Source organism: Myotis nattereri, assembly GCF_964212035.1.
Source record: "Myotis nattereri genome assembly, chromosome: 18".
Lineage (NCBI taxonomy): Eukaryota > Metazoa > Chordata > Mammalia > Chiroptera > Vespertilionidae > Myotis > Myotis nattereri.
In genome coordinates, this window is record NC_138093.1 from 23,125,815 (window position 1) to 23,140,143 (window position 14,329).

Here is a 14,329-nt window from a genome sequence, read left to right on the forward strand (position 1 = left end):
GTGTACTTTTAAAACAAAACTGCTAAATGTTCCTATTAAATGTATCCAAGTAATTTAAATATAGAAGCATAATACTTACCATGACTTCTTTTTAGAAATTTTATGTTTCCCACTGAACTTTAATGTAATATATTTTTATGTTTTAATGAATTTTGTCTGACATGTATATAGAAATTAAACTTTTTTCTTCCTCTTTTATAATTTTCATTGCCCTGATTATTATCTATAGTTGATCAAAATAACATTATAAATGTATTACAAATTTTAATGATTGTTACACAAAATCTCTATATGAGAAATTTATATTACTTATTACTATTGCATTTTTCAGTTTTTATACAGGTAAACTCTGAGAAACTTTGTTAACATAGGTATACACATGAGAATGAAAGTTTTGTTGTTACAATATCAGTGTTTTTTTTTTTAACAAATCCTGAGTTTTATGACCAAAAAATTGCATAGTAGTATATCATCAATAACTATTTTTAGTGATCTCTCAAAGATTTTTTGTTGAAAATAAACTGAATAAAGTAAGGAATTGAACATAAACTGAATAAAAAAAGATTTGCTAACTAATCACTAGAGTCATTAACTTTCTGTTTCTGGACAGTATACTAGAAAGTTTGAGTAGGATCAATCATATGATATTTAATTTTAGAGGCTCCCTGGTTAGCCAGACATACTCAAGATCAATTAGGAAAATAAAAATATTATTAATTTCAGTAATGTTTGTCAATGCAGCATTTTTTGATTAATTACTTTTAAATGTATTTTTGAAAACAAGCCTTGGAATTGCAGGTACTACTCATCCAATTTATGGAGAATATCTGCCATATACTACTACCCTAATTAGAAAACCAGTTGGCCCTATCAGAAAAAGTTCTGACTTAAAATGAGCATATTTAGATATACTCCTGGGTAAACATCTCACTTCTCAGTTCTAAGTTGGGTGGGTAGGTGGTGCATAGAGAGAGAGGTTGAGCAAGCACCATTTAATATTATTGAGAATATGCTATGAGTCAGGTTGTGCTAGGCACTAAAAATAGAGCTACAAACAAAACAAATTCTTGCCCTTAAGAATTTATAATCTAGTAGGAGAAATAATCAAGTGAAAGGATAAATTGGTTGCACGACAATGTGATTTTACGTAAAACTTCTGAACTGCACACCTTAGAAATGGTTAAGATGGTAAATTTTATGCTTATGTATTTTTTACCCTGATAACAATTTTTTAAAAGCATTAAAATAAAGGGTAAAGAGATAAGCAAGGTAATTGAACAGCCTACAATACAGCACAAATCTCTAACCCAGCCTTTAGGCTTCAGGATGGGAAGTACAGAGCCGACTTCCCAGAGGTTAACCTATATCCTATTGTTTATATTGAATTAAGGAGAATTCCAGTTATTCCATTATGTGTTTTGCCCAAGGCCATGTAATTTGTGAGTGCTGGAAGTATTTCTGTTCATCTTTGGCCTAAGGCTGTTTGTTTTTTTCTCTCCCCAGACAAAACCACACCTTTAAAGTATAAATAATAATGTCTATTTGGCATACTTAACCATTTGTAAGGATTTTTTTTTTATTATTATTGCTTAAAGTATTACAAAGGGTATTACATATATGTCCTTTTTTTCCCCCCGCCCTTGACAGTCCCCTAGCCTCCCCTGTAAGGATTAAATAAGGTGGTAATTCACTTGAAATCACTTTATATACTCTAATTTGCTACATAATTGAAATTTATCATTAAATGAAATACAGTTATCTTTGCTGTATAAAGCTGGCATATGTGTGTCAAGTCTTTCTAAAAGAAACCCTTATGATCACCTTGGGTGGGGGGCTTGTATGGGGCAAGTATCAATTAGGAATGTATTTGGCTTTTTGTACAAGTAACACATGTTTACTCACTGAACTTGATTCACATGCCCCAGTCAAATTTTTTTAAAACACAAGCATTTTTTAGACAGGCCATTGGTTATACATCTTAATCATATCCCTAAATTTAAAGAAAAACACTTTTTGTAGTTGCTACATATTAAATATTTATATCACTCCTCCCCCCGCCCCCCCCCCCCCCCAAAAAAAAAGCCTAAAACAGAGGGGGAAAATTTGAAAAGACAACTCAGAGGGACCAATGACAGAAAATTTAACATTGAGTGATGATCAAAAGTAGCATTTGATTTCTGTATTCTAAGAGAAAATGCAGGAGAAAACAAATTTTGGAAATAATTATTGGGCCAAAAGAATAGAATCTGAATGGTTAATGAGGTAGATCTTTTTCTATTGTGTATGCGCTGTTATTGCAAAGGATATGTTTTATGATGGGGGATGGATAGAAGATGGTGAAGTAACCTTGTTCAAACTCTGAGTCTTTTCAGAGAACTAGCCCACAGGAGGTACCATAGTAACAGCATCAGGGAATTTTTAAGATATTTTTCAAAGACATGTCTTAGTTTGCCCTAGCCATTTTGGCTCAGAGGATAGGTCGTGGGTTTGATTCCGGTCAAGGTCATGTAAAATTGTAGGTCGATCCCCAGCCCCAGTCGGGGCACATGTGGAAGCAACCAATCGATGTGTCTCTCTCACATTGATGTTTTTCTTTCTCTCTATTTATCCTCCTCCCTTCCACTATCTCTAAAAATCAATAGGAAAATATCCTCAGGTGAAGATGGACAACAGCAGCAAAAAAGATATGTCTTAGTTTATCTGCATAATTTGTAAAAGCAGAGGCACAAAAATGAACTCTGTACCTAGAATAATTTTTTAAAACGTGAGGAAGGTGGTTTAGGCCCATTTTAGGGAGTCTGTGTATGATAATATTGCAGGTAGCCCTCACTTGTTGCAGTGAGAAGGAAACACATTTTAAACATTTCAGTATATTTTCTTTTCCATCGTTGATTTTAGAAGCAAAGGTTTAGCCAAGCAAAGATTTAGTTAGCAGCCAATCTCCATATTTTAAGAATTCACATTTTATTACAAGCCTAAATTTGATGCCAACTCCTACAAGTTTTTGTTGGATTTGGGATTGGAAGAGTGTTTTAAATGGTTTTTGTGTGTCCTTGAGGTTTTTTTGCTTTGGCAAGGAAAAGCCTGTGGGAGGTACAATAATAGAAAAGGCCATTGTGTTGTCATTTCTACCCCGTTGATGGGGAGAGAGTGCTTCATTAGAGTTTCTGTTTTTCATTTACAGTGTCTAATATTCTAAAGTATTCATACATTCATAGTGTAATTTACTCTTTGTTGTTCTCCAAATATAAAGAAGAAAAAGCTTCTTTTAAAAATGCTTCATATTTTACTTTAAATTTTATTGGAAGAGTAAGCTAACAAGCATTTGCAATTACACTTTTACAAATACTTCGGGAAAACAGTCTTTGCTGAGTTCATTTATGTTTGCTTGTTGTTTCCTAGTGCCCAGGTCCCTTCTAGATCCCTTCATGTTTAATATTCTGGAAGGGGTGCTGTGCTCCCTAATAAGGATTCCTCAGCAGTAGTTCAGTGCCTTCAGTGCAAATAGTCGTTTCATTGTTTGAGTGAGCACACATAGTCCTGAAGTGCTTCCTCTCTGGGTATGGCCAGTCGGTTACTCTATTTCTACCTTGAATAATGGGCCACTATGCCTGAATTTCCAAATTTTAGTCTTATTATACATAAAATAGAAACACTCATTTAAAAAATATTCTCTAGGGAAACTTTTATTCTATTAATTTTTTAAAAGACATACAAATCATTTGGGTAAATGTTTTTATTTTTGGCTTATTATTGAAAGTATCTCAAATTTTTAATGTCTGTCTCGCCTGCCCTGACAATAAATATAATGATCACCTGAGAAGGGGTAATACATATGACCATATGTATTAACTAAGATCACCTGAAGATTAGGGAAGTATCTATATCCATTAATTTTCAGAGAGCCATATTATTTTCATAATTTAGTGGTTTGATTAGTTGGGCAATAAGACTAGAACTAAGATTTGTTGGATGTCAAGCTCATTCATAACTCAGCTTACCTATATATCTTTGGGCTTTGAAAATGGTGTTTGTTTTCTTATTTAATTTCAAATAAGCTATTACCAAAATAGAAAGGTTTGGGTTGAAAATAATACTGTTCACTTTCTCTTCACACATTGCCAATTTTTTTACTTTTAAAATATCCACCCTGAAGCATGGTTTAGAGTGACTTCCATGTGTAATTTTTCTGTTTTCTTTCTTAGCACTTTTCCTAGCAAATTATTTTGCTTTACCGTTCCTATGATGGCTGTGGGTACAAAACTCTAAGAACCTTATTTTTCTTTGTTTTAGATTCAGTAGATGTCATTACCATAAATATGTCTAGTGTGAATTATGCTTCTAACATGGCAGGTGTGTAATAGAAGCTCAGGGGTAGAATAGCAATGACTTGATTTTTCTGTGATTCTGAACATCATTAAAGTAGGCTACCAAAGTTAGCCAAGAGAGAATTAGATATAATTGCTTGCCTAAAGTGATAATATTTTTCCAGTACAGCTTCTGAATACCAATGAAGGCAGATGATTTCAGGGGGGAAGCACTCCTCATTTGGGAGATGGGAAAGATCAAATAAGGGTAATAATTCAAAAGAGACCAGCTCTTATCCTAGCATATGTAGATCAGGTGTATGTTAATCATCGTTTGAAGAAGTTCATAAGATAAAACATTAGTTATTACAAAATACTTTGTTAAAATATTTGTGTTTTTTTTAAAGTAAGTCCTTGTGTATATTTCATAGAAATAATATAGTCTTAGAAAGGAGGGAGGCATTTGACTCATTGTACCATTTTAAGAATTATACTGTAAGGATAGGGCTTATAATTAAAAATCTAAGAGAAATTAAAGAAAATTAGCACATTGCTTTTACATTTCCCCAATAATCTCCTTTTATACAATAATTTGAACTCAGTGATTTCAGTAATTAGTAAAGAAAATCAGCTTTCATTAATAAGACTTGATATTACTTATACTTATTTGAGAAATGCTCATTTTGTTACTTCTTGATGCATGTATCTTTTACTGTATTCTCAATTCATTACTTTTTCTAGCAAACAAAATTGTTGTCTAAAGTAAATGAGATATTATATGTAAAACACTTGACACATGGTAAGCGTTCAATTTAAAAAAAGTTGCAAATACTGTATTATAATTTACAACTAAATTGCCTGTCTGTTTTTTTTTTTAAATATATATTTTATTGATTTTTTACAGAGAGGAAGGGATAGGGATAGAGAGTTAGAAATATCGATGAGAGAGAAACATCGATCAGCTGCCTCCTGCACACTCCCCACTGGGGATGTGCCCGCAACCAAGGTACATGCCCCTGACCAGAATCGAACCTGGGACCCTTCAGTCTGCAGGCCAACGCTCTATCCACTGAGCCAAACCAGTTAAGGCTAAATTGCTTGTCTTAATCTCTTTGTGTTGATCTGGTTTTGAAAATATGAGAAGAGCGTGAATTTTGTTAAGTTGCTAAGTTTGCTTTATTCTTTGCAAATCATAGTAGATGAGTGATAGGATTTTTTAAAAAATGCAACCATGATGCTAATAATTGAATTACATTACTAAGCTAGACCTCTCTATCAATAGAATGAGGCAAACAGGTATGTCAGAACACATCCAACTACACCTAAATAAAAAAAAAGTTTTGTTAGGCATTTAGGTTGATGATTAATATTACACAATGTTGTAGTATAAATATTCAACCACATTGCTTTTGATGAAAAAAAGTTTTTGTGGAAGTAATTTAAACCTGAAAATGTATTTTTTTAATCCAAGTTTGTTCACTAGAATCGCTTGTGGGCTATTTTAAAAAATAATTGTTTCTTTTTCCTACCACTGACTTCCCAGGAGAAACTGATAGTTTGTGCTGCTGTATATTTAATAAAGCAGCTCTCTGGTGGGAGCGGGTGGGGGCGCGACTTATATGCAGTGCTTGGTAATTTCCATGGTATAAATACTTCCACCATAGCCAGTTTCAAGCTATTAAGATGATAACATTGAATGTTGAGAAAAGATATATAACATTGTATAGTGTTCCCATCATTTGGTAAACTAAATATATAACCTAAAAATAATAATAGCAAAATTTAGTAAGATGATTAAGAAGTGACGAATTTTGAGTTTTTATTACCTTTGTTTTTAATATAACTAATTGCAAGTTTATGTAATTTAATTTTTAATAATGACTGTGTTTACCAACCAAACTTAGAAAGTTTTTGAAAATTTAACAATTGATTCTCATGAGCTGGTACAAACTGACAACACAACACTGGAGCTCTGAGATATCTGTGTGTGTGTTTTTTAACCAACTAACTAATTCTGATGCAAGCATCCTGCCAAACAGTTATTTTTCTAAAATATAGTTCTGATCCTAAGGTCCAAAAAGGCATTCCATAGTTAGATACAAAATATCTTTTCCTGCCTCATTTCAAGTCATACCCATCCCCTACACCAGTGGTTCTCAACCTTCTGGCCCTTTAAATACAGTTCCTCATGTTGTGACCCAACAATAAAATTATTTTCGTTGCTACTTCATAACTGTAATGTTGTTACTGTTCTGAATCGTAATGTAAATATCTGATGTGCAGGATGGTCTTAGGCGACCCCTGTGAAAGGGTCAATCGACCGCCAAAGGAGTCGTGACCCACAGGTTGAGAACCGCTGCCCTACGCCTTCTGTGTTTCATCCACACTACGTTTAGATTATTTGCAGCTTCTCAAACACACCTTGCACTTTCATTATCTTCCTTTAGCCTTGAATGGCCTTGCCTCATCTGCCTGACTTTTGTAGTACTATTTATTTATCCTTCTAGAAATAACTCAAATGCTACTTCCTCTGATTTCCTACTGTTGGAAACATTCAAATTCTCCTTGATGTTCTCATAGTACTTTGTTTATAATTCATTTTGAGCTCAAATTTATCATCAGTAACAAATGGTTGTTTCACTTACTAGATTATAAATGGCCAAAGTGTCTTTGAATCATATTGTACTTAACACTTTAATACCTGAAAATGATTAATAAACCTTTATTTACTTTAATAGAAAGAATTGTGGATAGTGCATTATACATTATTTACTTTCTGTGCCTTTGTGAAACTAACCAAAATTTAAACCTTTTGAATTAGATGTTTTGTCTCTTTTCCCCTGATGATTCAGGACCATACTACTAGTTATATGCCTATACCTGCACCTAAAGAACACAAATAATACCATGATGACTCTCGAACTTAACAGATAATTTCATTAGAGAACATATGAAGCACTTAAGACTAAAAAAAGACTAAATTGCATAACTATATTTGCAAATTATTTTTATTATTTGGATTTAGTGCACTTTATATTATTCCCAGCATAAAGTCACATTGGGCCTTCGTATCAGTAAATATCTCTGTAAGAAGCAAAATATGATTTGCTTTGTGGCTTGAAAGAAATTTGCTTGTATACATGTTAAGAATAAATTGCTCATCAGTTGGTTACTTTCTGGCATTTTATCTAGAAAATTATCTCATTGTTATCACAGTAAGTATTGACAAGATCTAAGTGTCTGAAGGTAATATTATTCTAAAGTAAAAACAATCCAAGAAATTTTTTGACGCAAATGCAGTGCATTCCTTGTTAAGTGGTATGTCATAAATTTTTTCATCTTTGACCCTAAGCTGCCACCTGATGGCAAAAATTAAAATAACATCTTTTGTAATATTAAAAACCTCCATTGCAATTATTTAGATTTTTATGTATTTGACATAGAATCTCCAAAATTCCAAATGCACATTTGTACAAAGTTTATGACTCTTACAAGTCTTTGATGATTACTTTTTGGACTTCAGGAAAATCAGATTTTTTAATTTAACCTTTGTGCAACAATAATCCTACTAGGAGGATTTGTTTAAAATCTTACATCCTTTATGGAGCTGTATAAAGAATATATTCTTTAGTTTTATTTAATGAAGAATTTACTTGAATTGAGTAATTTTTCCTTTCCCTTTTCTTTCTTCAGAACAAGATCACTCAGACACCAGAGTATTCTTTTACCTGTGGATTGTCTTTTATGTCATCAGTTCCTGCTATACTCTCATCTGGGATCTGAAGATGGACTGGGGTCTCTTTGATAAGAATGCAGGAGAAAACACCTTTCTTCGGGAAGAGATTGTATACCCCCAAAAAGTATGTACAATGTTTGTGTTTGTTTAAGAAAACAAACAAACAAAACCTCAGGTGTACCACCAGCTAAATCCCATGCAATATATACCAAATCCCAACCTAATGTAATTATAAAAACAGCTGTTGACTAAAAAATACTGATTTGGTTATCAAAAATGTATCAAGGTGCTTACTATATGCTAAGCACTGTAAAAAATGAAAACAGTAAAATTCTGGTTTTTAAAGAGGCCATGGACTATATTATAAACCAATAAGTAAACAGATTGCAATACCATGTAATAAAGACTAAAATAGAGGAACAAATAGCTTACTATAATTTATGATTTATTTTTGAGCATGCAATTCCCTCCACTCAAATGCCCTCTCTCCCCTTTGCCTACCAAACTCCTGTTCCTCCCTTTTAAAAGTCAGTTTTAGTTTTATTTTCTCTAAGAAGCCTTTCTTTACTTCTCTAAGCTAAGCATATTTAGCTATTCATCCTAATCCCATTTTATGCTATACAAACTTCACTGTAGCAGTGATCACATTGTATTATTTGGTTAAGTATCCATATCCCTCACTGCTCTGCATAGTTCCTGGTATATAGTAGACTTAATGTTTGTGGAATGAATGTATAAATACTTGACTGACAGTACTGTGAAAGCACAGGAAAGGGAGTGCCTGAGTGCTTGGTGCATCAATAAAGTTTCTTTTATTTATTTCAACCAACCTTTGTTAAGGTGCCAGTTCAACCCGAAATATATGGATAATTCCTCAGGAATTATTTTAGGGTTTACCTATGTATGAATGAAAATGTGTGAGGCTGAATTAAAAAATCAAAAGATCAAGAGTATCTTTATTCAGATATTGAAAAGAAATTAAACAATGAACTGGGAATCCTGATAAGTGAATTCTAATCCAAGCTCACTCTCTAACTAGCTATATAACTTTTAGGCACCCAGACTGCAGTGTATTATCTTCTATAAGGCAGGGTGTTACTCTAGGTCAGTGATGGCGAACCTTTTGAGCTCAGCGTGTCAGCATTTTGAAAAACCCTAACTTAACTCTGGTGCTGTGTCACATATAGAAATTTTTTGATATTTGCAACCATAGTAAAACAAAGATTTATATTTTTGATATTTATTTTATACTAGAGGCCCAGTGCACAAAAATTTGTGCACTCGGGGTGGGGGTTCCCTCAGCCCGGCCTGTGCCCTCTCACAGTCTGGGGCCCCTCGGGGGATGACCATCTGCTGGCTGAGGCCTGCTCCCCAGGGGATTGGGCCTAAGCTGGCAATGAGACATTCCTCTGGCAGCCCGGCAGCCCTCGGGGGATGTCCACTTGCCAGCGGGGAGCAGACTTAAGCTGCAGTCAGACATTCTTAGCGCTGCTAAGGAGGCAGGAGAGGCTCCCGCCACCACCGCTGTACTGGCAGCCATCAGCCTGGCTTGTGGCTGAGCAGAGCTCCTCCATGTGGGAGCTCACTGACCACCAGAGGGCAGCTCCTGCATTGAGCATCTGCCCCCTGGTGGTCAGTGTGTGTCATAGTGACCAGTCATTCCCAGTTGTTCTGCTGTTAGGGTTAGTTTGCATATTACCCTTTTATTATATAGGATATTTAAATGCCATTTAACAAAGAAAAATCAACCAAAAAAATGAGTTCGCGTGTCACCTCTGACACGCGTGTCATAGGTTCGCCAGCACTGCTCTCGGTCAGTGGTCGGCAAACTGCGGCTCTCGAGCCACATGCGGCTCTTTGGCCCCTTGAGTGTGGCTCTTCCACAAAATATTACGTGCAGGTGCGCATGTACAGTGCAATTGAAACTTCGTGGCCCATGCGCAGAAGTCGGTATTTTGTGAAAGAGCCACACTCAAGGGGCCAAAGAGCCGATTGTGGCTCGCGAGCTGTAGTTTGCCGACCACTGCAGGTTATCGCTTGATCTTTTCCTAATTCTAAAATTCTGTGATGAGGAGGGAAGTATAGATTAGGTCACTAATATTTATACTATGTCAAAATGTCACCAGTACTTCAAAATGGTACTGTGGAAAGTGTGTGAATGTGTAATATTCAGTTGGGAATAGGGAAGGCTGTTTTCAAGTGTGAGAATTTAAGATAAATGTTAGGAGAGTGGCTATAAAAATGATGATATGTAGTGTAACCAGATAAGCAAATGAAGGCAGAAGAGGAGATATTCGTTGACACTGATCTTTTTTTATGTAAGCTGTAGCAATAATTCCAAGGTACAAACTTAGACTATAGGACCAAGATGTTAGACATATCTCCATAAATCTCCTTTGAAAAGAAAATCAGTTATGGTAAGCACAAGTCAGAGAGCAGACATGAGCTCAGGTAAAAATGGTCCTTTGTTGCCCACCAAATGAATGTGGCCTTTTGCTCCTTCTAGTGTTCTTACCTTACTGAGAGATAGAATAATACATTTATTTATTATGCTGATTGCATAGATGAACTGTTCGTCTCTTTATGTAAATGTTAATCCATTCCTCCTTTTAAATAGTTATAACTTACTGGTTTCTATGTAATAAAATTAGTGAATAGAATCTTTTAATCAGTTTACTATTACATATTTGCATGACCCTAGAAAATAAAATATATGCTTTTCTACATAATAATTTGCAAATTTGCCACATCTCTTTCAATTTTAAAATGGTAAATTTTGGATTTATTCATTCTACTTGAAAAGGGAAGAAACTATTTGTGGAGACCAGTGGAGCTTCATTTAAAAATTAAGAACATGGCTCTGAACCTTAAAATCAGTTCCTAGGGATTAACAGTGAATAATATTGAGCACCACACCCAGTCCCAGGAAGCACTTTGTTATTTAAAGAGCTAATTGTTAGGATAGTAATAATGAGTGAATCCATGAATTATGGTTCTGGTCTTTTGGCAGTGTGTACAGACTTCTGTAGCTAAAACTGGACTCCTTATTACTGGGTATTAGTACCTGAAACAGTTGGTTAGTCGAGTGCTGTTTTCCTCATGTAAAAATGGAACATTATTTAACTTCAGCCATGTTTGTGAAATTCAAGCCTACTTCCATCTTCTTCAAATATAGGGTAAAGCAATTTGAAAATGAAAGTGCATACCCTGGCTGGTGTGACTTGGTTGGTTGTAGCATCATCCCATCCCATACACCAAAAATTGGCAGGTGTGAGTCCCAGTCAGGGCACATACCCAGATTGTGGGCCCCTGTAGGAGACAGCCGGCTGGTTTCTCTCGTAGATGTTTCTCTGTCTCTCCCTCTCTCTCCCTTCTTTTCTCTAAAATCAATTTAAAAAAAATAAATAAGAAGAAAGTACAAATAGCACAGTTAACAAATTTAAATCTTTTCAAATAGCTGTTGTGTCATTAGCATATCAAGTACATATTAGAATGTCATCTCATTCAGATTGAGGATCTCATCTGGCTTCTATTCCTGAGGTCCAGAAGAGAGCCTGGTATACAATATGGGGATGAATATATATTTGTTAAATGATTACTGAAATTCAGTTAAATTTCATTTTGGATATTGCACCCTTTAAGAAAAGAAATTAAATTTGTGAAATCTTTTAAAAATATAAAATAGAATAAAACTCTTTTTCTTCCTGAACCTGTGCTTGTTGGCAAGGTGTATGTGTCTCGTTGCTGTGATAGGTGTGTTTATTTGTGAGAAACATGATGGTAGGTATACTCAATTTGCTTATTATTTCTCAGGCCTATTACTACTGTGCCATCATAGAGGATGTGATACTGCGCTTTGCTTGGACTATTCAACTCTCAGTTACCTCCATGACTACGTTTCCTCATATTGGGGACATCATAGCTACTGTCTTTGCTCCCCTTGAGGTATTCCGGTAAGCAAACTACTGAAAAGTTTATCAAGGATTCTTTGTACATAAGAGATGTCCGAATTAACATTTATTAAAACTTATACTTGAAAAGCTTAAATTTCACAAATTTTCTCAATGTTATCTGCCTCCAAGTTGGAAAATTCTATAGGACTAAGATTAATTTTTACAAAGTTAAATAACTACTGATGATGACACAAGCTTTTTTAGAATTGGGCTCTATTGGAAGAGTCGTGAGTAACATTTGGGAAGTAAAAACTCTTAGAAATTAAAATGAAAATCCTTTGAGAATCATTTTTTGCAATTTGTCAGTCTTGGTTGTTCAGCCCAATTTTCTCATTGGAAACAAAAAATGCTGGATAATATTTTAAATCTTCCTAAAAACATCAATGATCTAACAAGATAGCCCCAAATCTAAGTGAAAGCAGGCACTCCAGTATAAGCAGAACACCAAAGCCAATTTTGCATTAAAGAAATTTGCTGAAGTAGAGATTTGAGATTCAGTTATGATATAGATAGCCAGTTCAAATGTGTATATGCCTAAAAATATAGCTTAAAAATATGACATTTTTAAAAAGTAGAAATAGGTAAATTTATAATTGTAGAGGAAGATTTTAACACACTTTTCTCAGTAATGAACAAGTAGTCAGTTAACCACCTTGACCTATTGACATATGCAGAACACTGCATATAACAAATACTAAATATACATTATTTTACGTGCATGTAGAACATTTAACAAAATTAACCATATGCTGGGGCATAAAGGAAATTTTAAAGGAGTAAAGTCACAAAAGATAACTGAAAATTCCCAAATATTTAGAAATTAAGCAGTACATGTTTAATGGGTCAAAGTGGAAATTGCAGTGGAAATTTAGAAAAATATCTTGAACAGAATGAAATTGAAAATATGAGAAAAGAAAATGTGGACTACAGCTAAAGCCATGCTTAGAAGCTCATGTGTAGCCTTAAATGTATATATTAGAAAAGCATACAGCTCAAAAAATTAGAAAAATTTAAAAACAGAAAATCAAACCCAAAAGAAAGTAGAAGGAAGTATAAAAAGTAGAAAATAAACGTTCAATAGAAAAAAATTAACAAAGCCAGAGTTCTTTAAAAAGAACTGGTTTGGCTCGGAGGATAGAGAATTGGCCTACAAACTGAAGGGGGTCCCAGGTTTGAGTCCAGTCAAGGGCACATGCCCAGATTGTGGGCTCAATCTCCAGTAGAGGGCGTGCAGGAGGCAGCCAATCAATGATTCACTCTCGTCATTGATGTTTCTATCTCTCCCGCTCCCTTCCTCTCTAATCAATAAAAAATATGTAATAAAAAAGACTAATAAAATTGACACAGTGTCTAAATGTGACTGATCAAGCAAAACAAAGCAAGCACAAATTACAAATGTCAAAAATACTAAAGATTTTTTTAAAAGCACAAAACGATATTGAGTAATTTTATACCAATGGACTTTAAAATATAAATGAAATAGACAAATTCCTCAAAAAGCACAATTTACCAAAACCAATTAAAAAAGAAATAGAAAATTAGATAGGCTTATATCTATTACAGAAATTAAATTCATATTGAAAACTTCCCCACAAAGAAAACTACAGGCCCAGAGAATTCTTCCAAATATATGAGTAGGAAATATCAGTTTTACAGGAAATTCTTCCAGGGAAAAGAGGCAATAAAAGGAGCGCTTCCAAGTTCACTTTATGCAGCCATCATGACTTTGATATCTAAACCTACAAGGACATTTCAGGAAAGACCAGTCTATCTCATATACAGAGATTCAGAAATCCTGAATATTACCTAATGAATCCAACAATATATACAAAGGATAATACATCACAACCAAGTTAGGTTCATTCTAAGAATGTAAGACTTAAAATTTAGAATCATTTAACATTTAAAAATCAGTCTGTGTAACACCACACTAATAAAGAGGGAAAACCCTCAATATATGTAGAAAGTGTCATTGAAATAAGTCAATACCTGTTTATGAAAAAAACAGATTATAAAAAACAAACAAAATCGTATTTAATGGTAAAACACTGTAAGCTCTCCCTTGAGATCAGAAATGAGTATGCCTATTGTCACCATTTAACATTATACATATAAGTATATAGCTAGTGCAATGAGGCTGAGAGGTATAAGGATTAGAAAGGGAAAAATATAACTATAATTATTTACCAGTGACATGATTGCATATGTAGAAAATTCAAAAGAATGTATAAATATGCTATTAAAATTAATATAGCGGTGTCCCTGAATACAAGGTTGATATAAATGTAAATTAGTGGTGTTCTATAAAAACAGTCACAAACAACTAGAAAATG

The 14,329-nt window shown here is 34.1% G+C and overlaps 1 protein-coding gene across 1 annotated transcript in view; it reads left to right on the forward strand.

The window, feature by feature from the left end:
- Nucleotides 1–14,329, forward strand: part of XPR1 (xenotropic and polytropic retrovirus receptor 1) — a 102,046-nt gene that overhangs the window by 81,421 nt on the left and 6,296 nt on the right. Inside the window, exons 12-13 of the mRNA XM_081111800.1 lie at nucleotides 8,001–8,167; nucleotides 11,857–11,996. Coding sequence (XP_080967926.1) covers nucleotides 8,001–8,167; nucleotides 11,857–11,996 — 307 coding nt within the window. The remainder of the gene's footprint in view (nucleotides 1–8,000; nucleotides 8,168–11,856; nucleotides 11,997–14,329) is intronic.